Below are 25,835 nucleotides of genomic sequence, written 5' to 3' on the forward strand. Positions count from 1 at the left end.
GAAGACTGCTTCAAAACAAAAACGCTTTGCTGTTCTATTCCAGTAACATTTGTCCTTCCTTAGGCTCCAATTTGTCCTCCCTGGGACTTTCTCCCTGTCTGCCCTAGGACTTTCGCCTTGACCACCCTGGGACCTTCTCTCCCTGAAGCTGTCTCAGAGCTAGTCTTTTTTCCTCAGGCTCAACCAGCCACACTTGCAGCTATACTTGTACTATAGTTACAAAATTATAGTATTAAGCTGGGTGTCAACACTCACACAATTAAATGAAACATGAAGTCATGGGGAACAAATCAGACAGCAGTTTCTGGGTTCTGCTGCCAGACCCAGACTGCCATCTGCCCCTGGGGTGAAAAGGGCACATAGATGTACTGCTTATGAAACTATTTATAAGAATTATTTATAAGGCCTGCTCACACTAGAGCCCCCTGCCAAGTGTTACCCACAGGAATTGCAGGCTGGAACTCAGCTCATTCAACACTTTTCATCATAGGAACCCAACTACATCTTTTCTTCTCCAGCATCTTCAGCATGTTGTGATAGGTCTGCAATGGTCATGATGCAATGAGCTGTATAAATAGGAATCATCCATTCCTATCTATCTGGGAAGGGGGGGGGGGGTGTCAGCTTTCTCAATCTGCTTCCTAGGCTCTGATTGGCTGATCCACTTGAATGAACATGACACAACTATGGCTAGGGAATTCCCAAAGAGAATCAAGTGTTGTATTATGTTTGATGTGAAGGTCAGGAAATATCCCTCGGGTAAAGGGGACCCTACCCTATTACTGAGGAGGACAGGATCAGAGAGCTGCAGTCTGGTTACAGGACAGAATAAAGGCTGCTGGGACTTCAGAGACTCCAAGAGAAGCAGCTGTTCTCCCACAGGTGTTGGAAGTGCAATCAGATCTCAGAGCTCAGTGGTGGCAGGGCCACAGGCAATAATTAACAGGATGGATGGAGAAAAGGCTGATAAGATCTAAAAGGGTCAGTCTGGCCCTTGCCAGCTTCAGAGAAGGAGCTCCACAATGCATGGAATGAGAGAAGACTGCCTGTAACTGCATATGTAAATTAAGTGGTTTGCTTTGCATGCTTATTTCTGTTTCTGTTTAATACCAGAGGCTCAGATTGTGGATGAAGGTATGGAAGGAGACCATGGATGGCACCTGGGAAGGCACTGCTAGTATGGGGAAATAAGGCTGATAAAAGGCTATAAACTGTGTGAAAGGTCCTGAGCCTCTGCAACTATTAGGCTGAGGACAGACATTACACATATACTGGTTTAAGTGATCAGAAGCGGGTTTAAACCTGTAACAGAACAGATGTTCAGTACACATAAACCAGTCTGATAATGGCTGAAACTGGTTTGAGATAACCCTGGTTGAATGTACTATCAGACTTAACTGATTTGGCTCAAACCAGTTTATGCAATGTCTGTCTCAAACCCCTTGCTGGTTTAAGATAAAGCAGACACCCCCAGCATCCCAGCATTCTCTCTGGCCTAGGTGGGGCTCTCTACTTTACAGCAGGGCTGGCCCCTCCCCTCTGTTCCCTGGCTTCAGCTCTGGCATCGACTTGCAGGCACAGCAGGGTCTGCCTGGCTTCCCCCTGCCCTACCCTTCCCCTCACTGCTCACTGCTTGCTGCTCAAGCAGGAACCCCCGCCCCCATCTCCCACAGCATGGACCCCAACCCCACAGACCCTAGGCATGTGGTATATGCTAGCTAATGTTGACAGGTGTCTCTGTGTGTAAGTGTCTCCAATTTCACTGGGACAGGCAGACAGAACAGTGACTGCTTAGGGCTGTTTGGACTTAATCAACAGGTCAGACAAATCTCCAAATCCAAATTGAATTGGGAGACCAATAAAAAGGTCTGAATTGATTGGAATTGATTGGAATCCTCTGAATCAATTTGGAAAAGATTTGGAGAGATTCAGAGATTTAGGCAGTCCCCGCTCACTGCTGCAGGGAGCTAGACCCAGACTCCATGCTGGTAAATAGGTGGCAGGGAGCCATGGGGGGACCCCCACCAGGCCCCATCCCCTGCCTGCTCCCCCAGTCCCCCTAAGTGCCCCCTGCCTGCTCTCCCAGCCACATCAATGGCTGCCCTGCCTGGCCCCAGTGTCCCAGCACTTAAAAAAAAAAAAAAATCCCTGCACACACTGGCTGCTGCAGCCACTGCCAGGGCCTCTGGAGGCTTGTGGCAGTGCAGGGCAGCAGGGATCACACCCCCACCTGGCAGGAGCTAGTGAGTATGGGGCTTTTTTCTTTTTCTTTTTTTTATGTACCAGGATGCTGGGGCTGGGCAGGGCAGCCATTGTCGGGGCTGGGAGAGCAGGCGGGGGATAGGACCTGTTCAATTCAGAGATTCAGCCAATTCAGCAGCTGGTGAATCTCCGAATCAGATTCAGCTGAATCAATTCAGGACAGTGATTCAAATCACTGAATTTAATCACTGCCCCCCACATAAGCTGAAACTGAATGTGAAGCGAATACAAACCACTTCATACAGGCCTAATAGTCATCCTGCCAAAGAGCCAGGAATCCTTAAAATCCAAACCCAGCCATCATCAATCAGAAATTACCCCATTACTGGGTGCATCTACAAATTAATTAATGTGTCATAATTATGGCACATTAATTTTAGTACCTGTTATTACAGGTACTAACTTAATTTGCTGTAATCGGCATTAATGAGCATTAGTGCATATGAACACTTTTTGTGTGATGCTTAATGCCTACTGGGGGTATTAGCACATTAGCATGATTTTTGCCAGCTGTGCTAATGCACAGTAAAATTAGTCCAATGGGCATTAAGCATCTCATGTAGACATGCCCACTGTAACCAAGGAAGAGATTGGCTTGAATAGAAATAGCTAATCTTAAAGACACACTTGAAGATCAGTTCACTTGGATTGCCAAATATCTGGGGGGTTTTGTTTGTTTGTTTGGGGTTTTTTTGGTTAACATCACTGACACCAGTTTCTCAAATGCACATTACACCTGAAAAGAGCACCCCCACCCCCACCCCGGCCCCAGTATGACTGTTTCTACACTGTGGCTAGATTTTTTCCACATTCCTCTCTGGCACCCCTATACTAAGAAAACTGGAGAAGAATTGACATAGGAATATTAGAGTCCTAAGTACCATGTAACAGCCCAACCCCTCCCTTCAAAATTAGTGCAATTCCAGGCAAGAGCAAAAGGGAAGTTACAAGTTTCAGATCTTGCCTAGTTATTGTCCAGCCAGCATGACATTTGGTAATTAACCCATTATTGCTGATGACATCAGTCACAGTCACTAACAAGTGAAGTCTATTCAAATTCTTTGGAGTTCATTAATGCAACTATTTAAATTAAAAATAAAGGTGATCTTTGGATAGCCTTAAGTTCTCTGCTTCTCCAAGCTGGTGCAGCATGTGAGGCTGCAGGAGTCCCAGTGGCTCTTTTGGTCATCCTGCCTTGAATCTCTGGGCTGAGATGGCTGTTCAGTTTCTGTAGCTCACTCAACCCTCAGCTTCATTGTTAAGTCTGTCATCAGGAACACATGGATTTGTGGATTTCCTCTTATAGGGTTTCCTGTTTATCAGGCAAAGGTATGAGACCACCAACTCCTTTTCCCATGGGCTTTCAAAGCATCCATCAGAAACTACCTAAAACATATCCCTTAGTGATACATGATGTTTTTTCCAGGAATCACATCCAGTCATCTTCAAGTTTATGGTCCACTAGAACATCCAGAACTTTTACAGCTGAACTGTTGCTTCACCAGAGATCCCGCATTTTATATTTGTGCATTTGAGTTTTCCTTACTTAAGTGTGGAAGTTTGCCTTTGAACATGAACATATATGCACATGGTCTAAGATAGAGAAATGGTCCAAAATAAACAGGGTGAAATTCAAAGAAGACAAAGGCAAGTATGGTAACTAAGAGAAGGGGCAACCACCTATACCACAAGGGGCTTTTGCCCTCTTTTCCTTTGTTTGTTCCTGAGGGTCCTGCTTCTGCTCTTCTGAGCACTGAAGTGGAATCTAAAAGTCACAGGTCACAGCTTTCCAACTTCCTTCCCCTTGCTGCTCCCTCTGTTTGCTCAATTCAGCATAATTTGGGTGACTATGTCATCACTTCCCTAGGAGGATGTGATCCTCCTTTTTTTTCTTTGAAAAGCAAATCCCACCCAACAGCTACTGTATAAAAGCAGAAGAAGAGAAGGGAGTCAGCACCCAACTGCCCAGAAGGCCCACTGATTTTGCCTTGCTTCTGCAGCTCCTCCCTACCCAGCAGAAACATGAAAGTCACTGTGGCTGCCCTTGCCACTCTTCTCCTCACTGCCTGCTGCTCCCAAATCCAGGCTCAACTTGGTGAGTTCTGTCTTTCTCTTTTATGCATATATCAGAGTGCTCACTCTCTAAAGCTCTGGCTCAGGGTTCTTTTCAGTGAGCTTAAGGTTCAGGAGGGGAGAGCCCCTCTTCTGTCATTTCTGCTCACAGCCTCTCAGTGCAGTTGTTGAGGGTGAAGTATGAGAATGGGACGTAACCCCCAAAACTGCTGCATATGACCTTTGTGACTGAAATCTCTCAGAAATCATGGAAGGTCTCTAAGTGGTGCTGATGCAGGTGGGACTGGCTGGTAGCTGACCCCAACATGATACCAGGAAGGGGTGTTCTAATCCTCTAAACCACCTTCAGTCATGAAGTAGAGGGAAAAATCACCAGATTGTCTTCTTTCCTCCCCTTCCAGATGGCGTCACCACTCCAACCTCCTGCTGCTTCACTTATACCAAAAAGATCCCACGGGCCCTTGTGACTTCCTACAAGGCCACCAGTAGCAAGTGCTCCCAGCCAGCTGTGATGTGAGTATGCTTTTTCAGAGGCATGTTGTACAATCATGCAGAGAAACATCCATAGGATGAGCATATGAATAACCTGTAATACAGACAGCATCTGTATTTTTACCCCTCTAATGGAATAAGCTAAAATTCAGCCATTCAAAGCTGCTCCAGATTTCCCTGTGACCCTTGCTATTTCATTAATACCCATCGTGGGCAGCTGCAGATACCTTTGGCTGTGCTGATGTTCTGAATTCCCATGCAGAAGTGCCTTGCTTGAGGGCTCACTCTTCAGTTCTTGCATCCACACCCACCATGGGCTGACATTGCCTTCAGTCTTTGAGGCTATTAGAGTACTTGTGAAGGAACAGTGTTGGGTCAGGAAGAAGTCTTCAGCAGGAGAGGCTGCAACAATTAAATGACATTCCCATGGCCTAAGTAAGCAGGAATGATGAGTGCTGCTGCCATTTGTTTCACTGGGACCAGACTCAGTATGTGTGCTTCAGTCCAGCAGAGATCAGCTTTCCTATAGTGGAGAGGAGTTGAGTTTTGATTGGTCGTTTATTAAAAAAAAAAAAAAATGTCACATTGCTATTTGGAGCATTGGGCAATACAGATTCCATCTGGTCCTCTATGAACAACCCATCTGTAGCTTGTGTCTTGGGGCTGGTGGATCAATTTTATCTTTTCTCCTTTTGAGAAGTCTGAACTGTGTTGTTCTCTCTTCAGCTTCACCACTAAGAAAGGCCGGGAAGTCTGTGCTGACCCCAATGAAAAATGGGTCCAGGACTACATGAAACATCTCAAGAAAAACTGACCAGTTCCTCACTACAGCACTTACCGACCATCATTCCTCATGTCTTGGGCTTCTGACAGCAGCAATCCCTCTTTCAGGGAAATAATATAATTGTATTTAATTGTATTTAGGAATGTTGGTATATTTGAAGATGTTATTGTTAAAGAGAACAATTTATTTTATTTAAATTATTTGTGTTCGAGCTAAATTAAGATTAAATATTTTTTTATTTTAAAAGAAAATACAAGTTTTACAGTCATAGACTATGCTATGATTGTTAATAAAGATGTTTGTCCATAAAAATAATTGTCTATTTCTATAGCTTGTGTTAGTGTGAGTTATGGTTTGGAAGGTATGTGTGGTTTTCTGGAAAATATATTTCTGCATATTGCAATCCCAATTAAAAAACAGCCCTTTACAGTTGGCAGTGAAACAGCTTAACTTGAAAAGAAAAAAAAATCGTTTAAAAAAAAAAAAAAGATGTTGGTATTCACTTGTGGGAGAGGGCATTTGAGGGCACCATGTTTGCTGTCAGGTCACGTGGCTTATCTCAGACATGTGCGAGTCAGAATGTGCTGTGATTACAACCACTAGTGAAACTAAAGGTGGACAAGAGGGGTACCAGCCTGGGAAGCTGTCTTAGGAGGGATGCCAAACTCATCCCCCAACCCCGTGGAGTCTGCGCCTTGAAAGCAAGAGCAGCCTCACAGTGTTGTTCTTGCAGCAGATGCCAATGCATGGACACGATGGTGCTGTTGTAGCTTCAAGAGAAAGAACTGGGATGGACAGAGCACATAGTGGCAGCAGCAGCAGCTGGGGACTGCGTAAGACTCCAGTGACCCCTAACCCAGCCCTGCCCCCTACTTTCAGAACTCACTCATGCCAGCCAGCCCCCTGCCCCCCTGTTCTTGGAAACCTCACTCTCCTACATGGTTTACCAAAAGCATAATCCCTGCTTGTTACACTACTGGTTACAGCAGTCATTCCTTAACTTTTCTGTATAAGGTCCCCTCTCACTTAGGACAAAGCCACTCCTATCACTCAGCAGAATGGGAAGGGGAGGATGATATGAGATCTTCATGTCCTACATAGGAGCCAGAATTCCAAGTGCCAATTCCTAGCTCTATGTCTGTGGTAGAGAGGTGGGTTTTAGGTGGAGCTTTGCAGGTAATGAGTGTCCTGTCTTGTGTCAGGAGGTACCCACAACAGTCCAGCTGATAACTCTGAAGCTCATTTGGAATGTTAGTGACCTCTGTGGCTCACTCAGCAAGTTTAATTGCCTCGTGAGCTTCATAGAATCATAGACTCATAGAAAATTAGGCTTGGAAGGGACCTCAGGAGGCCATGTAGTCCAAACCCCTGCTCAAAGCAGGACCATTCCCAGCTAGATCATTCCAGCCAAAGCTTTGTCTAGTTGTGTCTAAAAAGCCTCCAAGGATGGAGCTTCCACCACCTCTCTGGGTAATCTGTTCCAGCAGTGCTGGATTTAGGCATAGGCTAAGTAAACTTCATCTTAAAGCCTCAAATTACAAGGGCCTGGGCTGTGAAGGGTCAGCTGCTGGACCATAAGTGACCACAAACCAGCAAACCAGAGCCAGGTGGGGAGGCTGTGACTCCTTCTGTGGGGCCCGCGGCAGCTATGGTTGAGGTATGGGCCCACCCCCCTGCCCAGGGGGGTATAAGTATCTTTACTTGTGTTCCATCCAGAAATTCCAGCCATGGGGCTCCACGTGGTGGTCTGCAGTTTGCTGGGCCACAGCTGCTTGCGGTCCTCAACTTGCCTGGCCATGTCATGGAAAGGTTGGGAACCCCTAGTTTAGGGCCCCAACATGTCATAATCTGATTCTGTGTTCTAGTGTTTTACTACCCTCCTAGTGAGAAAATTCTTCCTAATATCTAACCTACTTCTATTGCTGCAACTTGAGATCATTGTTCCTTGTTCTGTCATCTGCCACTACTGAAAATAGTCTACCTCCATCCTTTTTTGAACCCTGTTTCAGGTAGTTGAAGGCTGCTATTAAATCTCTTCTTGGTCTTCTGTTCTCTAGACTAAATAAGACCAGATCCCTCAGCCTTTCCTCATAAGTCATGTACCCCAGGCCCTCACCATTTTTATTGCCCTCTGCTGGATTCTCTCCAATTTGTCCATATCCTTTCTGTAGTGGGGGGCCCAAAACTGAACATAGTACTCCAGATGTGGTCTCACCAGTGCTAAATAGATAGGAATAATCACTTGCCTTGACCTGCTGGCAACACTTCTACCAATGCAGCCCAGTATGCCGTTAATCTTTTTGGCAATAAGGGCACACTGGTGGCTCATATTCAGTTTATTGTCCATTGTAGCCCTCAGGATTGTTTTGTTTTGTTTTGTTTTGTTTTTTTTTCTGCAGAGCTGCTGCCCAGCCAGTCAGTCACCAGGCTGTAGTGGTGCATGGGATTGTGCTGTCCTAAGTGCAGGACTTTGCACTTGTCCTTGTTGAACCTCATTCAATTCATTTTGACCCAATCCTCCGATTTGTTGAGGTCACTCTGAATCCTAGCCCTACCCTCCAGCATATTTAGTACTCCCTGTAACTTGGTGTCATCTGCAAACTTGCTGAGGGTGCACTCTATGACATTTTCCATGCCATTGATGAAACTATTGAACAAAACCAGCCCCAGGACCGACCTCTTGGGTACTCCACTTGATACCGGCTGCCAATTAGACATCAACCCATTGATTCCTAACCTCTGAATCCGATGCTCAAACCAGTTTTCTATCCACCTCGCAGTCCATTCATCCAGCCCATACTTCCTTAGCTTGCCTGCGAGAATATTGTGGGAGACAGTAGCAAAAGCCTCACAAAATCAAGGTATGCTATGTCTACTGGTCTCCCTGCATTCACAGATTCAGTCATCTCATCATAGAAGGCAATTGGGTTAGTCAGGCATGCCTTGCCCTTGGTGAGTCCATGCTGACTGTTCCTAATCACCTTGTTCTCCTCCAAGTGCTTTGAAATCATAGTATCATAGTAGCTAGGGTCAGGAGGGACCTGAAGAAATCATCTAGCCTGACCCCCTGCCACAGGCAGGAATGAATGCTGGGTTCACAAGACCCCAGACAGGTGATCGTCCAACCCCCTCTTGAATATGCCCAAGGTAGGGGGGAGGACCACCTCCCTGGGAAGTTGGTTCCAGATTTTGGCCACCCTAACTGTAAAATATTGCCTTCTGATCTCCACCCTAAACCTATTCTCCATCAGCTTATGACCATTGTTCCTCATCACCCCAGGTGGTGCTGGGGAGAAAAGAGCTCTGCCTATTTGCTATTGATCTCCCCTGATAAGCTTGTAGGCAGCCACCACGTCCCCCCTCAGGCTCCTCTTGCTGAGGCTGAACAGGTTCAGGTCCTTCAGTCTCCCCTCATAGGTCCTGTCCCGCTGCCCTCTCACCAAGTGGGTGGCCATCTTCTGAACCCTCTCCAGGCTGGCCACATCCCTTTTCAAGTCTGGTGTCCAGTACTGGACACAGTACTCCTACTGCGGCCTGACCAAAGTCGCATACAGGGGGAGTATCACCTCTCTGGACCGGCTTGAGATGCACCTTTGGATCCATGACAAGGTTTGGCTGGCCTTGCTGGCTGCGGTCTGGCATTGGCGGCTCATGTTCATCTTGGAGTCAATAATGACTCCAAGATCCCTTTCCACCTCTGTGCTTTCAAGAAGGGAGCTCCCCAACCTGTATGTATGCTGTGGATTCCTTCTCCCAAGGTACAACACCCTGCATTTGTCTACGTTGAACCCCATCCTATTCTCATCTGCCCACTTTTGTAGTCTGTCTAAATCTAGTTGCAGCCTCTCCCTCTCTTCAAGTGTGTCCACCTTGCCCCACATCTTAATGTCATCAGCAAAGTTGGACAGTGTGCTTTCCACTCCCTTGTCCAAGTCGCTGATGAAGATGTTAAACAGTGCGGGCCCCAGGACTGAGCCTTGGGATACCCCACTGCTCACATCTCGCCAGGTTGAGTACAACCCACCCACCACTACTCTCTGGGTGCGCCACGTCAGCCAATTTTTTACCCATCCAACTGTGCAGGCATCAATGCCGCAGTCACTTAATTTGTTGATGAGGATGGGGTGAGAGACAGTGTCAAAGGTCTTCTTAAAGTCTAGAAAGACTACGCCCACAGCGACACCATCATCCAAGGATTTAGTTACTTGATTGTAAAAGGCAATCAGGTTGGTCTGGCAGGACCTGCCTTTGGTGAACCCATGCTGATTGCCTCAGAGCATGATCTCCCCAACAGGCCCCCCACAGATATGCTCCTTGAAGATCCTCTCCAAGAGCTTCCCGAGCACCGAGGTGAGGCTTACAGGCCTATAATTACTTGGGTCCTCCTTCCTCCCCTTCTTAAAAATAGGGACCACATTAGCCAGTTTCCAATCCCCCGGCACCTGGCCAGATGACCACGAAAGCTCATACAACCAGGCCAAAGGCTCCTTGGGTGGAGGGCATCTGGACCTGCAGATTTAAAAATGTCTAGCCCTTCCAGAAGATCCCTAACTATGTCTGCTCTGACTGAAGGTTTAATAGAGCTATCCCCAATATTGTCCCTACCTCTAGTAGGTGGGATATCCCGGTCGCTGTTCAAGAAAACAGAGGCACAGAAACTTAAAAAAATATCAGCTTTCTTGTCTGGCATGGCCACCAGATTACCGTTTGTGACTTGCAGGTGTCTTACATTGCCTAGTGCCCTCTTCTTGCTCCCAATGTACTTGAAAAATAACTTTTTGTTGTCCTTAATCCTGGACGCTAGCCTTAGTTCCATCTCTGCCTTGGCCTTCCTAATAGCCCTCCTACACGCATGGATTCCTGCTCCATTATTTTTTTCCAGGGACTGAGGTGTGGCTGACTGATTTGTAGTTCCCTGGATCCTCCTTTTTCCTTTTCTTAAATATAGGCACTATGTTTGCCCATTTCCAATAATCTGGGACCTCTCCTGATTGCTATAAGTTTTCAAAGATTATGGCCAGTGGTTTTGCAAACACATCAGCCAACTCCCTCAACACCCTTGGGTGCATCCCATCTGGCCCCATGGACTTTCACACATTTAGCCATTGGCGATGCATAAGGGGTGCATGTGGGTGCATGTGCACCCCCTGAGATTGGTGGTGCACCCCCTGACAGAAGTGCTGCTGACACTGCCGGTTTACCACCGCTTACCGCTGCTTACCCCCTTCCCCCCACCGCCAACACGGCCAGTGCCATCTGTGTGTGGTCACTGATCACCACTGGCCACTGCCTACGCTGTTGGTGGCATCTTCAGGTGGTTGTCAACTGCTGGTCAGTGCTCACTACCCATCCCCTGACCTTGAAACTGACACCACGGTGGCCACCTGCAGAAGCTCACCACTCACCGCCGCCACCGCAGCCACCATCTGTGGTCAGTCACTGTGCCCGCCTAGCCTCCAGAGGCATGTGTCATTCATGTATTTAGCTTTTCTAAATAGCCCCTAATCTGTTCTTTCACCACTGAGGGCTGCTCACCTCCTTCCCCAACTGTACTTCCTGGTGCAGTAGTCTGGGAGCTGACTTGCCTCTGAAGATTGAGATGAAAAAATCATTGAATATTTCAGCCTTTTCTGCATCCTATGTCACAAGTTTCCCTCCCCCATTCAGTAAGGGACCCACACTGTCCTGATCTTCCTCTTGTTACTGACATACTTGTAGAAACCCTTCCTATTACCCTTCATATTCCTTGCTATCTGGAACTCCAATTGTGCTTTGGTTTTCCTGACTTCATTGCTGCATGCCTGAGTAATACTTGTATACTCCTCTGTAAGGAAAACTTACCAGGAGAAGGGGAAAGGCAGTGGGATACCACTCTGGCAGCTGTTTGTGGTGAGAGTGAAATTGCGGTGGTTCCAGCCACCGCAGTTGAAGATCAAAGAAAAAACCCACCATGGAGTCTGGAGGAGCTGGGAACGGCTCCCATGTCTGCCTGGGCATGCTTTATAAAAGTGTGCCAAGGGCAAATGGCTGGGCAAGCATCCCTGGCTGACCCAGAAGGGCCAGAGCAGCCGGAAAGCGTGGAGCAGGAGGAGGCTTTGTGGCTCCCTCAGGAAGGAAGTGTGGAGGGAATACTGGGCTAGTGTGGGCCCAAGAAGCCACTGGCAGACTCATTGTGGGCCAGAGCCAGTAGCCCCAATGACTGGGACAGTGACAGATGCAGTGAAGATGGGACCCTGAACCATACAACCAGCAACAGGTACTGAACTCAGCGAATCAGCGACACATCAAGGGAGGTGGCAGTCTTGGTAGAACCCAGCTCCACATAGACCAGAAGGCAGAGAGGGACCACAGAGAGCGCTTGGCACTAGTTACACCAGTGGTCAACAACCACAGCTCCAAGGGACCGAGAGCCAGGGAGGGCCCGAACATCGGCCCCAACAAGTACCATCATGGTTGGCATTAGGCGGGATGTAGGGAAGGTGGAGCCCCAAGAAGAGGTTGCCATGAGGATGGCCAAGGGAAAGAACCAGGGGGACAGGATCAAATATCGTCCTCCTGACTTAAAGCCACTTATCAAAGACTGGGCAGGAGACACCCCTGGGGATCTGACCCAAGGCCACTCCCACTAGCCTGGCTGTGAAGCCCAAGAAGCCATGGCGAGATTCTTAAAGAATACAAATGCATGACACTCAGGAGAAAGGCATAGGAAGTTGCATTCTCCCTAGTCATTTGTCCAAGTTTCCACTTTTTATAAGCGTCCTTTTTTGTTATTTAGTTTACCGAATAGTTCTCTGCTAAGTCAAACTGCTCTTCCACCAAACTTGCTAGTCTTCCTGCACATCAGGATGGTTTGTTCCTGCACTCTCAGTAAAGCTTCTATAAAGTACAGTCAGCTCTCCTAGGCCCCTCTCCCTCTCAGACTGGCTTCCCAGGGGATCCTGCCCATGAGTTCCCTGAGAGAGTCAAAGTCTGCTTTTCTGAAGTCCAGGGTCCTTTCTCTGCTGCTCTGCATCCTTCCTTTCCTCAGGATCCTGAACACAATCATCTTGTGGTCACTGCTGCCTAAGTTGCCATCTGCTACTACTTTCCCCACCAATTTTTCCCTGTTTGTGAGCAGCAGGTCAAGAAGGGCACAGCCCCTAGTTGACTGCTCTAGCATTTGCACCGGAACATCACCCTTGTTGCTCTCTCCTCTGGCCCTAACCCAGAGACTTTCAACAAACCTATCTCCAGTTTCATACTGGAGATGTGAGAAATCATATGGCTCTTTTACATTAATTGCAACTCTTCTTCTTCTTCTCCCCTGCCTGTTTATACCTATCCATGATGTTGGGTCAGTCATGTGAGCTCCCATCAAGTCTCTATTATTCCAATCACATCATAGTTCTGTGACTCTGCAAGGACTTCCAGTTCTTCCTGTTTGTTTCCCAGGCTCCGTGCATTTGTGCACTGGCATCTAAGGTAACTATTTGATTGCCCTTATTTCTCAGGAAGAATAAGAATACCTCCCCTGTTGCCCCCTCCTGGTTTCTCTTCCTCCAGGTCACTCACTTCCCCACTTACCTCAGGGCTTTCATCTCCATCTCCTGGTGAACTTAGTTTACAGCCCTCCTCACTAGGTTAGCAAGCCCATCTGCCAAGATGCTCTTCTCTCTCTTCATTAGGTGAATCCCATCTCTTCCCAGCAATCCTTCTTCTTGAAACATCATCCCATGGTCAAAGAAGCCAAATGCCTGCTAGAAACACCACTTGTGCAGCCAGGCATTGATCTGCAGGATGCACCCGCTCCTGCCTGGGCCCTTTCCCTTGACCAGAAGGATTGAAGAGAACACAACCTGAGACCTTATCCCCTTCACCCTTTCGCCCAGAGCTCTATAGTCCCTTTTGATCTTTTCATGTTCTCCCCTGGCAGTATCATTGGTGCCCACATGGATGAGCAGCATGGGGTAGTAGTCAGAGGAATGGATGAGTATTGAATATCCCTCCATGACATCATGGATCTGAGGCCTGAGGCAAGCAGCAGACTTCCCAAGACAACAGGTCAGGTTGTCAGATAGATCCCTCCATCCCCCGCAGAAGGGAGTCTCCAACCACCACCACCCATCACTTCTTTTTGGTGATGGTTGTCATGATCCTTCCTACTTGGGGAAGCGTGACATGTCCTCCTCCACCAATGGAATGTGCTCCTCACCTTCTATGATAGGGCTCCGTATCTGTTCTCCAGACAAACTGTTGTAGGTGGAGATGAAGATTTCTGCTTGCTGCCAGAGGTCACAAGTTTCCATCTTGAACCTTCCTTGGAGTTCATGACCTCTCTTCTCTAGCACTGCTTCTGGCAGTTTTTCCTCCACAGTCCTGGAGGTTGTCACAACCCAGTGATTTTGGTGCCTCAGCATGGTGGAATTTTCCCACCACATGAGAGCCTCTTGCAAAGTAAAGGTTTTCTGTTGCAGCAGAAAACCCCCGGTACAAGAGAGTTCCCGCCATTCGAATGCAAATTTGTGTCCCGCTATTGGCCAGTTCTAAATTATGCACACGTGGCGGCTAGTAATTGGCTTGCTAGCCGTTTAAAATTTTGCACGACTTCCACCCAAGTCGGAGAACTTTGAGCACACTGCAGAGTGCCTCTGAAGAGATCTGACTCATGGCTCAGCTGATCAATAGACTGAGCACCTATCGATTCTTCTCCCCGTCGCCGAGCTCAATCCCAGACGTATCCTTTTCCCTGCCGGCCTGATTTGTGGACAGGCGTGCTGGCCTGAGCCCTGCCAGCTGGAACAACTAACGTAGTTGTTCAGACGATCGGACCATTTTCATCGCAACCACAAGCGACGTAAGTAAAGTTTTACAACCATAAAGCTTTCTCGGCCACTCTATTCACCAGTCCGCCCGAGGAACGAGCAATTATTAAATCACCTCAAGTCGGCTTTGGCCGTCCAAGACATGGCAACAAGGATGGGATTAAAGGGCACGGTGATGGAGAAGAACCTAATCATGTGCTGCCCTTGGCGCACCGGGACTCGCCACGTAGAAAATGCCAATGATCTATGGGCGCATATCGCTTACCACCAGGTGGTAGAAGGGTATGAAAGAAATATTGATGGTTACTTCTCCGTAAAGAGAGAAGAAGCTGTAGTGAAGGAATGGAGAACTAAGCTATCCCTTGGGGAGTTCGGATGCATAATGGGGAGCGACTGGCTCTATTATCGACCCCCGGAGGAAACCTCAACCATATCCTTAGCCGGGGTGAAAGCGTGGAAGGCAGAAAAGCTGACCCCCGCTCAAGAGTTCACTCAATGCATTCGATACTTAAGGGAATGAGGGGAACCCACCCCCATGGACTGGTTCAACTGTCGGGATTTGTTGCCTGAGTTGTGGGGTCATGAGCTCCTCGTTCAGCTCCGGGAGGATTTGGAAACTAAGGGCCGTCATGTGCCGAGATGGGGTCTAACTAAATGGAAGAAGGGAAAAATGATGAATGTGCTGTTCCGAACAGTAGCGGGTCTACTAAGGGAATACGCAAATTTAGAGGCACAGATGCATACGGCGGGTAAGGAGTCGCTGGAGCGGACAGCAAAAGGCTCCGGAGTAGCGCTTAACAATAGCGCCAGCCGCATGATGCCACTGGCAGAAAATGGCGCTGAAAGAAGCGCGAGCCATCCGAGGAACCCGGAAAGGAGGGGTGGAGTTTCAGAAGACCTGGCGGGGATCTGCCTGGCGCCTCCGCCCCCTGAGGTGACGTCGCTCCCAACGGCCCCACCTCCTTGCCAAGGGGAGGGGGCAGTGGGAGGAGAGATGTACCCAATGCTCCCAGACAAAGAATTTAACTCTTTCTCTACCGCAGCTCACCGAATAGCTGTGATGAAGCATGTTGCGGATGAAGATGGTGCTACACGTACCACTGTTATCTCACGCACACGCACCTGACCAGAAATTCAAGAGCTTTGCAAGGAATCCAAAATAAGATCAGAAGAAACCTTGGCAATGTGGTTATGACGGTTAATAGTGGAATTAGGATCTGACACCTTAGACAAAGAAGAAGTGAGTACCTTGACCTGACAAGCGGCATGGAGCGGAGGGCGTGCTACCGACTTGAATGTGGTCACAGACATTGCCCACTGGCCCATCCCGCTCCTGGCGCTCGTAGTGGGACAGGTAACCCACAAATTTCACACCTGGCATGAAGGTCGTCCACAGAAGGCTACTGCGGAGTAACTCCTCCTTGTCATGACCCAAAGGTCAGATTTTTTGTGTGTGCTTCGGCACTAAGAATTAACCCCGTGGGTTTACAGCTTCATTGCACGGAGTTCTGCTGCACAGAGAACCCGCGTGCAAAGGAGAGAGTTCCCGCCACTTTGCAGCTGTCTTTTCAGGGTGCATTTTCTTGGCAACACAGAAATACACGGTGCAAAGGAGTTCCTGCTCTTCGCATGCAAATTCATGCCCCACAATTGTCTAGTGCTAAATTATTCCCACGTGGCGGCTAGCGATTGGCCTGCTAGCCGTATAAGAGGCTTGAGCAGTTTCCGCCCAAGCCGAAGAGGACTCCACATCCATCTCGTAGGGACTCTGGGTGTGCGCGGCAGGGTAATAGAAACCCTGTGTGTTGCTCAGAGGAGTTTGGCGGCCTGATCCACCGCCCACCTCTTCCCGTCTTCGAACGGAACCTTCTATAAGACGTATCGATGAGTTTTATGCGTGCTTGTACTGGACATCCGGAGTTCTGTCTGCGTGGAGCCTAGCAAACTCCACGTGATTGTTCGTGTTTTCTGTTGTAACCGCAACTCAAGCAAGTTCTCAGCCTGCACCGCGACCATCTTGGTGTAAGTAAACAATCTTAAAATCAACCGTTAAGTGTCTGTGCCTAATTCTAGCTCAGCGCCCGCCCTCTCCGACCCGGCCTGCCCAGGCTGCCGGCCACAGCCCGCGTGCAGAGCGACGAAAAGGGCCCAGGGTCTGACCCGGCCCGCACATGGCGATGAGGATGGGATCAGGAGAGGGCTCGCTAGAGTTAGAATTAGTTGAGAACTGCCCTTGGAGAAGTGGGAGACGCAGTGTAGCAAGCGTCGCAGAACTGGAGGCGCACATCGCGTACCACCAGGCGGGCAGAACAGGCAGGAGATGTGTCCGTGGATACCTTTCGCTAAAGGGAGAAGAGGGAACTCCCGAAGTCAGAGCCCTAGAAGGGAAAGAAGTATATCTTCACCCCGCGGCGTTCGGGTGTATCATGAGTGACGAGCGGGTCCTGTATAGGCCCCTCGATGCTGTAACCCTTGCCGAAGTCGACCCGGCGAGCGCAGTAAGCCCAACCCCCACCTGGGAGTGTCTCCGTGTCTCGCGGTGTGCCCGGGAGATGGGAGAGCCGATGCCGATTGGCTGGTTCTCCCCTTGCATGGTGATACCTAGACTGAGAGGTCGAGATCATCCGTCTGAGCTCCGCGAAGACCCGGAGACGGAGGACCGCGCCGTAGATGAGAGAGTGGTCCTACTGTGCGACAAGGGGGGAGAACTAAATGCAACTTTTCAAACTATGACAGACCTAATGAATAAAACTTTAGGTTTGAAAACCCAGCTGCGTGTGCCCATTCGGGTGGTCGGAGAAGCGGCTGAGAAAGGGGATCTTAAACTGCCCCGACAATATGGTGCCGAGCAGAGGGAAGACCACATGGAGAAGCCGGAAGAGAGGGATGGAGCTTCGGAAGAGCCCGCAAGCGTTTGGCCGGTGACTCCGCCCAGCGATGCAGCGTCGATTCTGCTGACCACACCCCTCCTAGCTATAGTTGGGGTGTCATATCTCTCATGGAGCCCGAGAACAAATCCAATGGGACTAACCGCCGTGCAGCGAAAAGAGAGATGGGCTCATCGCCACCTATCGGACCCTGTGGCAATCCCAATGCCCTTGGAAGCTATAGATGCCTGCGTGGAGGTATATGGAGGAGCAAATGCCGTTACACTCCAACTCTTCTTGAACCCGATGGCAGGTCAACCGGTGGGAAATCTCTTAGGCCAGCTCCCATGTCTACAAGCACTTATGAGGCAAGGTGAAGAAGCTTCTGATGATATAAGGGACTGACCTTCAGTATACCCAATCGGAACACTGAGACCTAGACGGCAAGAGTACACCCCCCGGCAAGAGCTAGGGTGGTCACCTCCAGGAACCCCAAAGGAAAGAATCCTGAAGGAAAGAACCATGTTTGGTTTTCTTCTCTCCCGCACCGGACTTACAAAATCTCAGTTGCGAGTTTTGGGAGAACAAACCCAATATCGTATAGCCGAAGCATTAGGATTTAAATTCGAGGACCCATCAAAAAATGAGTAATGGCCGTCAGCTCCGCCAGCGGCCTTCTCCAGTTCAGACCTGACCCTACGGATTCTCGACCATACACTGAACTCACTGTTTACAACCCTACCGATCCGGATGACCAACAACAAGCATTCTTCCTTCTCAATACTGGAGCTCAAACCAATGTGATTACCTCAATGATACCTCATCAAAAGACCACCAAAACGATCAAGGTACAAGGGCTTAATGCTATCGCCGTCACAACGAAGGTCAAATTTTGGGTCCAAGGCCACCGATACCCCCTAGAGGCTGTCCTAGGGGGCATCAACATTTTAGGGATCCCGGGGATAAAAGTGCTTGACCTTAAAGAACAAGTGCTACAGGCATTACCCGTCATTATCCCAGAACAGGATTGTCATCGGCCAATGCTTCGTAACACCGCCACCTGGCGATATCGACCAATCCCAACTAAGGGTTCACTAAAACAGTCCCTTACTGACCTCCTGCGGTGACTCGAGCGACGAGGCTGTATTAAGCCTGTAACAGCCAGCACCTACCTGTCATCAGGATGGGGGGTAGCAAAACCTGGAAAGCCTAATGAAGCCCGGTTGGTTGTGGACTATAGAGAAGTCAACAAATGGTGTCAGGTACTTCAACAACCTAATCCATCTACTCTGCCACAATGTATGTTTGAGATGGCACAGTTCCAACAAAGTAAGTGGGTTGGAGTCACATTGGATCTTAAAAATATGTTCTTTTCCATCCCGATAAATGACCCGGAAGGGATACTAAACATGTGTATTGATGGCATCATGTATAGGTGGACAGTCTGTCCACAAGGATATTGTAACGCTCCATCACTAGCCACAGGTGCCATGAATAACACCCTAAAGAATTTCTGAGCTTCATATTCTCTTCCCCAAGAGAAGGAACCAAAGATTTGGAGTTACGTCGATGATATCGCCATCATGGGTCGTGATAGTTCCGTAGTTACTAGTATAGTCAGTCAACTAGTCACTCACCTTCAGAGTGAGGGATGGACAATCAACGAGGAAAAGTCATGTTTACAACCTGTAGATGACATTACGTTCCTTGGTACTCGATACATCGGTTCCATCTGCCATGGAATTTCTCATGAGGGTCCTAACATCGATCCATTGAAAACATTCTTCCCTACAACTAAGAGGCACTTTCAACAGCTGTTGGGTCATTTGAATTGGTATTGGCATTATGTTGGACCTAGTGATTTGGCACTCCTCACCAAATTGCAGCGAAAGATCCTCAACAAATCCCGAAAGTCCACACCTTGGACAAAAGGAGATCAGCGAAACCTGCTTCACCTGCTAGCTACGGTTAAAGATAAACAACTCCACGCCATCGATCTGGGCAAGTCACTAACCGTAACCCTCGGGTTCACCACCAACCATGTGTGGGCTGTCGCACATAACCCTCACGATGAGCTAGTATATACAGCCCATAAAACGCTTCATGCGGCACAACATCGATATGGAGCTGTAGGAAAAATCCTCCTAGCTGAACAACTGGTGGAGTCTTTAGCAAGGGGCCATGGGACGTTACGCGCTCCCGGTGCCACATTGTTACCCTTGCTGGATGCAGACAGAGTTGACCCACATTTTCAGGGAGAATCTAAGACCTGGAATACGCTAGTACTTACCCACCATTACAACTGGCATTCTTGGAGGTTGGAAGACACGGTACCTGATCCAAGCCCAGAAGATGAGGAGAAGGTCCCTACATTGTATGGAACTTCTGCCCAGGCATGGATGGCCTCAGATGGAACCTCCCGACATGGTGGAGGTTATGGGTATTATTGCAAAGCTTGCAACGATAAGGAAGTCTTTCAAGCCGACCCAGATGATAATTCGGCCCAAAAATGTGAATTATTAGGATTCCTCAAGGTACTAGAACATTGTTTAACACATCATAACGATACACTCCCAGTTCTGATCATCGCAATTGATTCGCTATACATTTATAAAATTCTTATGCGCACAGCTTTTCCCTCTGAGAATTTGAATGATTGGCAAGATATTTGGGAAACGTTAACTAAATTTGTGCGCCTCCCGTTGATTAGGCACACTAAGTCCCATCATCCAGATACCGATCCAGTGCATGAGGTAATTGATAAGCTCTGAGAAGATCCAATCTGGACCAACATAGTCTTGCCTATCACATCTACCTCCGGTCCTGAAGTAAATCCATTCCTTGCATGGCTTCATGAAAATTGGGGTCACCCGGGACCACGAGCTTGTCATCAACATTGGTGCCGAACCCTTATGGGAATGACTTCATACGGAGCTCGGCGTGACTGGGAAAAGGTAGCTCAGGCCTGTGACATGTGTGCTAAAGAAAAGTGCCATAGAACTAAACACCAACTCAGAGCTTTCGATTCTTCACAGTTTCAGGCAGGAATAGTTTGGCAGATAGATTTGCTGGGACCCCTCCCAGGGTCTAAGCCGCCAAACAAAGGATTAGTTGTTGTCGACTTGGGAACAAGACAGTTACAGGTTATTCCCCTACAGAAAAGCAATGCTACTGGTGTCATTTCTGCTTTGACTGCTGTATTTGCTACCTGGCAACCCCCTCATGAGATTCAGTCTGATGGAGGACCCCCATTTAATTCAAATGCTCTGGACAAATTCGCTCGTCTTCATAATGTAGCCTGGCATCTTCACTTGCCGTACCACCCGCAGTCCAACCGTGTTGTGGAAAGACACATAGGTCTGTACAAAGAGCAACTTCGCCTTAGAGGAGGAGGGATGTTTAAAAACTGGACTAAATTTAATCATGATTTCCTTATTTTACTAAACACTGCTAAACCGTTATGGGACGAAGCTAATGTCCAGAAACCTCCACCTTGGGAACCCAAGTTCCAACCAGACGAGTTAGTGTGGATTTCAATACCGCACCCCCATCAGTCTCATCCGCAAGTTCACAAAGGGACTGTTCAGCGGTCAGGATAATATCCCAATACCTATTCTGTCCAATTAGAAGAAAAGCCCGATCGTCCTCCTATTATATTCATCACAACTGGATGACACGCCGTTCCAACGTTCCCCCAGTATCCTTACAGTAAACTTAACTATAAGACTCTTTTGTTTTGTGTTGTTGTTTTCTTTCTTCACAGGACTGACCCCAGAAAAGTAATAATCCACAACCGCCCGATTGGTGCTCGATGAATCTCACAGACTGCAGTTCGTTCGAATCAATAGAGTGATGGTTGTGAAGGAGACACTGAGACGGCGAACGTCCATTTGCTCAGGACTTATTATAACACTATTCACTCTCATTTTATTAAGTATTTTATTGACATTGTCTATTAGTAGGAGAGGATGGACTGACTACCAGATGAGGAGAGTCCCAAGCAGATGTTCTCCAATCAGACGATGATCAACAGTTGTTGTTATATGTTCAAAGTTATTGTACTTTGTAATTTGTTGAAGAGACCGGTCTATCAAGTTGTTTGTTTATGTATATATATTACTGGTTGTTAAAGCTTTGCCAGGTCAGTGAGTCCCGAAACAAAGATGCCGTATGATGTGCTCATGTGTCTAAAATTCCAGTTGTGCCATCAGCAAGGGGGCATGTCATAACCCAGTGAGTTTGGTGCCTCGGCACGGTGGAATTTTCCCACCACATGAGAGCCTCTTGCAAAGTAAAGGTTTTCTGTTGCAGCAGAAAACCCCCGGTGCAAGAGAGTTCCTGCCATTCGAATGCAAATTTGTGTCCCGCTATTGGCCAGTTCTAAATTATGCACACGTGGCGGCTAGTAATTGGCTTGTTAGCCGTTTAAAATTTTGCGCGACTTCCGCCCAAGTCAGAGAACTTTGAGCACGCTGCAGAGTGCTTCTGAAGAGATCTGATTCATGGCTGAGCTGATCGATAGACTGATCACCTATCGATCCTTCTCCCTGTCGCCGAACGCAATCCCAGACATATCCTTTTCCCTGCCGGCCTGATTTGTGGACGGACGTGCTGGCCTGAGCCCTGCCAGCTGGAAAAACTAACGTACTTGTTCAGACGACTGGACCATTTTCGTCGCAACCACAAGCAACGTAAGTAAAGTTTTACAACCATAAAGCTTTCTCGGCCTCTCTATTCACCAGCCTGCTCAATGAACGAGCAATTATTAAATCACCTCGAGTCGGCTTTGGCTGTCCGAGACAGAGATCTCCTCCAGCATCGAACTGATTAACTCCATTTGGTTGAGGATGCTTCGGAGCCTTGACACCTCCTCCTGCAGCTCTCTTTCCTGTTGCCTGGGAGACACCATCAGGAGGCATCGTTCACACTACAGGCACTCCCTGACCTAGCCATCAGTGGAAGGAACCTGCAAGCTGCAGTTCCTACAGCACTGAAACTGGACCTGGGTGGAATCCTTGATGGTGAGCAGTTCTGCTGGGACAGAAACCTCACAGGTGCAAGCAGAGGAATTGGCAGTGGCTCTGGTATTACAAAGTCCTCCAGCCATTTCCCTGGGTCTCTTAACCTGCCTCTTCTCTCTTACTGCTCTTCTTTTAAGCACATCTTTCCTAGTGAACTTGCCTGGAAGCTGGTCTATGTACTGCTCCTTGGCCCCAAAGGATTCCTTTTTCTCTGCTTCCTCCCACCAAGCTGAGAGGCTCTGCCCTCAAAGTGCAGGAGGGGCAGCAAACTGACTTGTGAACTGCTTGCAAACTGCTTACCCTGTTCATTGGCTCCCTTGTCACCTGGGGAGTCTCCTTTTATACTCTCCTGGACCTGAACTGGCTCTACCCTCTCTTTAGGGCTTCTGTCAGGAACAGGCAGCAATCATTCAGCAATCACTCAGTTAGCAACACCCCTAGCTTCTCAGAGCACATGCCCCAAACACACACAGCCCATTAGACAAACACTCAGCAAGGCAAAGTGACAGGCATCTCTGGATCATTTACCTTCCCCAGGTAGGATCTGGTGCCTGGCTTCTCTTCCCTTTCCTCCTCTTGCTCCCAGCAAACTGCCTGCAAGCTGCTTACCCTTGTTGCTGCCTCTGTTCTCTGGCTCCCAGATTGCCTGGGGAGTCTCGTTTTATACCCTGGTGGGCCTGAACTGGCTCCACCCCCTCTTTAGGGCTTCTCTCAGGCACTCACCCTGTTATCAAGAAAGCCTAGATTGTGAGTTTCCTGTGATGGAGTTTCCTGTCTATCAGGACCAGACAGCCCCCACAACAGTCAACAGAATCTGTCTGCCTACTTTATCTAATCACTGCCCCCACAGTCTATTTAATATAAAACTCTATGGGTGACATTTTATTCTTTCCTGGTCATCTAAGTGGCCATTTTTCATGATCTACAGGTAATTTTCTGTACTTAAATGTCCAGAGGAATTCTGTCCTGGGTGTGTAGTCCTGCATGTATGGAAAACTTCAAGGTCAAGCAAATTAGGTGCACACAATAGGGTATGGATCCCATATATATGTCCGTGGTGGACACACAGAGATCATAGATGCCTGAAAATGGAGTTGGCTGGAAACTGTCAAGAAGCAAAATGACCCCACCAGATTATTGTATCGAAGTGTTAAGTGACGCAACCATTGTAAATAGTGATGCGGTGGCGGAGTGTATCAGCAATTTGACCCAACATGCGAGCGATGCATGATCAGGGCGTGATCACCTGTGGTCTAGCCAATCAAAGACCACCTAATGGGCACGGCTGGCTGGCCAGCATGTCCATGGGTTCCAGAATGTACCATCAGGGGAGCTTCCTGATTGGCCAAAAAAGTTATATAGGGACACCGCACGCCTCAGTGCGTGGTCCCCAGGCTCTGACTCTCAGGACGGATTGATCACCCATCTCGCAGCCTGTTCAGACCCCTAGGTCTATAGCAGAAGCTGCTCCGGTCGCTCCGAGCATTATAGTTTACTGCATCGCCAAATCCGGAATGCATTGTACTTTGTCCCAACCAGACATCGTACTCGTATACTGCAGTCTCCACCCGTCACCCACCGCTTATCCCTTGCTGCTGTATATAGTTCATCGCCTCCAAGTTATATCACCCTTCAAGTTGTGTCGACAGTTCTGTAAGTAAATATCAAATTTTATTTCAAACCCCATTGTCTGTGGAGCTTATCTCATCTCCCTCTCGCTCTTGGCATCCCCGAGCGTGTCTGGGTTGGTGTCACCACCCGGTGCCCCACTCGACACGCAACTGCAGCCATTTCCCAAGGACCATCCGGGAATTGAGGCCCACAGAAACCATGATGTGGCCTTAGGAACAGGGTGTGACAGAGGTAGTAGGGCAAGTGGCTGCAAGCCTAGTGGTCACTTGCTGCAATGTGGGTGGGGCAAACATCAGTGGCAGCTGGTCAGGCAGCCACAGGGTGAATGGTGGCATGCCAAGCAGTGGTGGCTCCAATCAACACAGCACTTGCCCACCTGCGGGCTGCGGTGCCTGTGTGCAATGGTACCCCAGAAACACAGATTCCATGGAAAGCCCCATACCCTGATAGCTCCACCCTCAAATCCTCTGGCTGGCCAGTATCCAGGTAGGCTAGATGAAGCAACTCTGCAGGCTGGATCCAACTCACAGTCTGTATTCTGACACCCCAGCCCTAGGTATGTAAGTTCCTAAAATGCCCTGTAGATGACCAAAAAATGGCCACTTAGATGACTGAGAATGAATCAAATGTCATTTTTCCTGGTCTGCAGCTGAGCAAAGTAGGTGTGCTTTAAAAACTGATGATTGTTTAAGTCAAAACTGTCTGCAGGAATACAGAGGCAAGGTTTGAGAATAATCATAGAACCACAGAATTATTGAAAATTACGGTTGGAAGGGACCTCAGGAGGTCATCTAGTCCAATGTCCCACTCAAGGCAGTGCCATCCCAATAAGATCAGCACTGCAAGTCTTAGTCTAACTAAGTACCAAATCAATGCACAGTAACTGGTGCTACTGTGCAGTAGCGCCGGCACACAGCTTTTTAGTGATGCTAACTGCACAGTAGCCTAATACTACTGTGCAGCAGCATAGTAGAATGGGTTTTGCCCTTCATGATACTGCACAGTATAATTAGGCTACTGTGCAGTTAGCGTCTCATGTAGACACACCGTTTGAGCCCAAATCTCCATCCGGTTTTCTATCCACCTTACAGTCTATTCATCCAACCCATACTTCCTTAGCTTGCTTGAGAGTTCTGAATGGTAGTTATATTCAAAAGCAGACCAAATCCTGCTCAATAGAGAATCCAATGGTTTGGGGGCTCTCTAGGTAAGTAGAAAACAGGGTTGTGTCCCCATTCTGTTTGCTCCAGAGCAGTTTATTTGTATGCTAGTCCCACATTTCTTAATTAGTAGGGAATTCTCACTTTCCCTTTTTCAAAGGGATCTATTTCGTATCAAGGCATGTGAACTTTGACTTATCATATTCATAGTGAATATCCATGCAACTGGGCTATCAGCTAGTTTGGGCTGTGTTTATCCTAGGACAGAATAGGAAAGAACTTCCTGCCCAACTCCACCTAAAAGTGCTCTCTGCCACTGGATGTACAACCCTTTCAGGGTCAAGAATAACCACCTGGAACCTGGCTCTCAGGGCAAGGTGTGAAGGGCTTGTACATCTCAGTATACTAAGTGGAAGGTTGTAGGTTGGTTCAAGATAAGTGAGAGAAGGCCTGATACAGAAAAGGCCAAGAACCACAACACTCCCCATCTCACATTTCTGAGGAGAGCCACATCAGCTGAGGCCAAGCATGGTGTCCACAAATGACCTCCCCCATAAATAAATCAACCCTTGTTTTTGCCGAATACTTTTTTTTTTCCTTTCAAGTTGAGCCATTTCACTGCCTAGTGCAAAGAACTGTTTTAAATTGGGGTTACAATAGCCAGTGATATATTCTTGAGGAAACCACACATGCCTCTGCAAACTAGGACTCAGAATAGCACAAGCTGTAGAGAGAGTCAAAGG

General features: G+C 48.1%; 1 protein-coding gene across 1 annotated transcript; it reads left to right on the forward strand.

Annotated features, from left to right (window-relative positions):
- Nucleotides 1-1,021: 1,021 nt before the first annotated feature.
- Nucleotides 1,022-6,028, forward strand: LOC102575527 (C-C motif chemokine 3). Its single transcript, XM_019492976.2, has 4 exons — nt 1,022-1,060; nt 4,263-4,357; nt 4,737-4,848; nt 5,554-6,028. The coding sequence occupies exons 2-4, from the start codon at nt 4,285-4,287 to the stop codon at nt 5,639-5,641; spliced, it is 273 nt and encodes a 90-aa protein (XP_019348521.1). The 5' UTR covers nt 1,022-1,060; nt 4,263-4,284; the 3' UTR covers nt 5,642-6,028.
- The last annotated feature ends 19,807 nt before the right edge of the window (nt 6,029-25,835 follow it).

The sequence above is a fragment of the Alligator mississippiensis genome, chromosome 14 (genome assembly GCF_030867095.1).
Source record: "Alligator mississippiensis isolate rAllMis1 chromosome 14, rAllMis1, whole genome shotgun sequence".
In the NCBI taxonomy this organism is placed as follows: Eukaryota; Metazoa; Chordata; order Crocodylia; family Alligatoridae; genus Alligator; species Alligator mississippiensis.